Source organism: Prosopis cineraria, unplaced genomic scaffold (assembly GCF_029017545.1).
Source record: "Prosopis cineraria cultivar Desert tree isolate PC_DT_omini unplaced genomic scaffold, ASM2901754v1 PC14, whole genome shotgun sequence".
Taxonomy (NCBI): domain Eukaryota; kingdom Viridiplantae; phylum Streptophyta; class Magnoliopsida; order Fabales; family Fabaceae; genus Prosopis; species Prosopis cineraria.
In genome coordinates, this window is record NW_026555345.1 from 25716092 (window position 1) to 25720089 (window position 3998).

General features: G+C 29.3%; 1 protein-coding gene across 1 annotated transcript; it reads right to left on the reverse strand.

Moving 5' to 3' along the window:
- Nucleotides 1-2842: 2842 nt before the first annotated feature.
- LOC129292535 (Bowman-Birk type proteinase inhibitor-like) lies at nt 2843-3400 on the reverse strand. The gene has a single exon (XM_054930095.1). The coding sequence runs from the start codon at nt 3367-3369 to the stop codon at nt 3019-3021; it is 351 nt and encodes a 116-aa protein (XP_054786070.1). The 5' UTR covers nt 3370-3400; the 3' UTR covers nt 2843-3018.
- Between the last annotated feature and the right edge of the window lie 598 nt (nt 3401-3998).

Below are 3998 nucleotides of genomic sequence, written 5' to 3' on the forward strand. Positions count from 1 at the left end.
ATTCTTGGTAATTGCCATATTAGATATTTTTGCCATTATTTAGTGTAGTACTTGATGGATATTTTTATCTTCATCTTTTAACTTTATAAAATATCTTTTCAATCCATTAATTTTAACATTGTTAGTTTTATTTCAATAAATTTTTATATTAAATTTTTAAATATCGATAAATATTTTCAAAATTTGACAAATTAAGTTTACTTTCTTTAAAATAATAATAATTGACACAAAAAATAATCATTTAAAATTAACAATGTTAGAGTTAAAGGACTATAGAAAGATATTTTATAAAATTAAAAGATCAAATTAAAACCTTATATAAAGTTAAAAAACTAAAAATATACTTTAGTTATATTTTTATTACCAATCCCTTTGCACGTGGTATAACATGTGGGATCAAACCTCTTACTTAACGAACATTTAGCGCCTCCATTATAGATTAGGGAGTTTTGCACCGTTTTTTTTTTTTTGGATAAAATTTCACCATACTTAAATTAAGGATGCTAGTGGCTCCTTGCAAAATACTTTATCGATATTTTTGCACGTTAAGCCAAAAATTTATAATGGGGGATTTATTGCCTAATGAGGCCATACAATATTTGAACATAGATGCATGGTTGTCATCTAAACCAAGTAAAAATTAGACTTTTTATACTTTTTTTTTGGGTAAGCATAAGATCTAGCTCCACCAATAGTAAAGAATATCTCCCTCAAAATATTGAAAGCAATGAGTATATCTCTCCCACTAAATTGTTACAGGAACAAGAACTGGGTTCAATTCCTCAGTTACTTCCTTAAGTGACAAGAGTATCTACTATTCATGCTACTCACACTAACTTTAGTTGGTTACACGGGTTATTTTTAACCAATATTAAGAGTCACTTATGTAGCAGTGATTACTTAACAAAACTGTATAATCGTTATAATCATGGGCATTATCTCCATGTTAGGATCACTTTACGGATCATTCCTTTCCCTTCTTCATCCAATAATTTAAATGTAAAATAAGTTTATCTTTCAGAAGAAACAAAGATAAAGCATAAAGAAAAAACAAACATTAATAATGGTGATAGAGTTGAAGATCTTTACCTTGCAAGAAGTAATTTGCAAGAATGCAAACTAGAAGCAAGGCGCAAGATACTTTATTTAAATAGAAACAGTTGATGACATACATAGAAACAAAGGCCGCCAAGAGGGACACTGCAGGATTGGTGGTTCACATTCGCATAATACTAATATATTTTTTATTACTATATATTTTCATTTAATGATCTATTGGGGCACTGTTGTTCTATGATGCATTTGTGATGTTAACAAATTTTTTATATAAAAAGTTCTATTTATTTTCATTTTCTACCCACTAAAATCATCCTCAATTCACAAAAAATTTTAAAAAAAATACATATTTACTTTTTCATATTATAGGTCTAAATTATTTTATTTTATAGCTATAAATGCTATTTTTATATTATAATTATCAATTTGAATATTTATTCAATATTATTTTTATTAATTTTTAATATTCCTATCTTAATACGTGGGAATAAAATCTAGTTAATTTTTAAATTAAGTTACCTTGCATCCTTGACTTAAAGCCCTTGCTTGCCACCGCTTATAATTTGTGTTCGCTAGCCAAATATAAAATATTGCAAAAATAATTCATATTTTTATTTCAAAATAGAACTAAAATTTTAAAGCCACAATTACTTTGAATGGGACGTAGATTGTAACTAGACAATACTTGAACACGCGCCCGCTCAATGGGAAAATATGTGGCTGCTTTCAATTCAACTAAGCACCAAGTACATCCAAGGCAAGTTTGATTGAATATTGTTGCCCAACAAATTAAATAAAAATCAAAAGGACATCTTTCTTGTGATTATCATTCTTTAAAGCTTTTACATGCTTTTTTTAAAAAATAAAACTTATATATTTCACCTTATATGTTCAATATACTTTTATCTAATCAAATCAATGTGTATAAATTTTAAAATGTTAATAATTTTAATAATTAGAATTTTTTATAGATTAACTAATTTATAAAGATAAAGATATTTTAATTTAATTGAAACAAATACTTTAAGTATATAATATTAAGTATATATAATTTTTTCCCTTTCTTATGGACAAAGCACTAATCTCATCCCTAATATCAATTACTTTTAATTATTTTATTAAAATTAATAAATGTTAATTGTAATTTGTATCACTAAAATTGTTTAAAAATAGCATTGATTTCTATTTTTATCCTTAATAAATGCCACATATAATTTAAAAAGCATAAATATTCTCCGTCTTTTCACCGAAAATTGACAAAAACAAAAGTTCTTTTGAAGTAAAACTTTTAATGCATGCTCTCGTAAAATGTTCCTAGAAAATAATATGAAACAGTATTATTAGGAATTGGGAGCATCTATCTGGAAACGGTGTAGAAAACAAATGTACAAGAATAGCAGAATTATATCTTATCTTAACTTAAAATTTCGAGATTTAAGTTTATCAATCCTTTTTTTATTTTATATTAATTATTAAATTTAATTTTATTTAATGTAAAACTTGTCACTTTATTTCAAATCCACTTATAGTCTAACAATTTTTACCTCGTGCATGAATCTACAAGCTCCCTGTACATATCAAAGATGCCATAAGCATCAAGTTCCTACTTTGGGGCTAGTTTTATTTTGGGCTTCAAACAATGTATGTGATACACACAAATCCTTGCCGTAGTTAAGGACAGTTTAATTTTAAGAATCAAACTTGTTTACAATAACCATTTTATTTCATAAAATAAAGAACAAAAAAAGATAAAACATAAAAGAAAAACAAACATTAAAAATGATGATAGAGTTGAAGATCAAGACCTTGCAAGCGACCAGTTTGCAAGAATGCAAACTAGAAGCAAGGCACGAGATATACTTTATTTTAATAGATAGAGTTCACATACATATAGAGAAACCAAGGCACACAGAGGCACATAGTAGGGTTTATGGTTCACATTCACATAAGACAATGAGAGCATCAGTTTGCGATTTGAGATTTAACAGAAGAGGAGCATTTATCATCGCAGCCGTAGGTGGTATCAAGGCAACGACACTGTTGAGGAATGGAGAGAGTACAGGCACGGCCCTTACAAGCAGAGTGGCAACTTTGTGTGATATCCAAGCAAACGCATGAAAATGGCTCTGATTCGATGTTGTCGCAGGTGCAGTTGTCGCAGCAGGTATCGGTGGTGGACTTGATCACGTAGTTGGGCTCACCCTTCTCATTCACCATCTCTAATAGCAACGTGTTTGGATCAAACCGACTCTCCACAGTTGCAGCAGCTAAGAAGGCTGTAAGAAACAACACCATCCCTACTTTCAAACGCATCTCTCTCTTTCTCTGTGTTTTACTGTCTTTGTGTGTTGGAGTGGTGAGTGTATTAGATAGTGAGGACTCGCTATTTATAAGCCGTGAGGGATGCAATAATTGATTCTGCCTGGTCCATGAAGTAGGTTAGGAGATATAAACATTAAGAAAGTGGGCCTCACGAGAGTGTAATTAGTTTGATTTATGGAGATCGAAATTTGTTCTTAAAGCTTTGTCAAGAGATTCATTTGATTATAAGTAGATTAGGAGGCACTGGATTGCAGTAATACTTAGGATTTCATATCATCAACGTTTAAAACTTTATGCTTAATTATAAATAAATGAAACAGTAAGTTAAGGGCAAGTTTTATGAAAATGCATTTCAATCATTTCTCAATGAATTTGTGCCAATTTCTCCGGTAACTATTCAATTGAATCAACTATCCCTATAGTACCACTTGAGACACTGAACTATAGAAGGGAGGATCGAGGACACTCACTAGAACCGGATCCAAATTGTAAAAAGGAAACTCTTTATTTATAGCTTATGAATAACAACTTTCATTGTTGATTTCATATTTTACATTGACAAAGATTTATGTGCTAATATAATATAAAGTACATAATCTATATTTGCTGCAATACATACA

Excerpts from the sequence above, each read along its gene's own strand:
- LOC129292535 (XM_054930095.1), bottom strand. The coding sequence starts at position 3,369 with ATGCGTTTGAAAGTAGGGATGGTGTTGTTTCTTACAGCCTTCTTAGCT.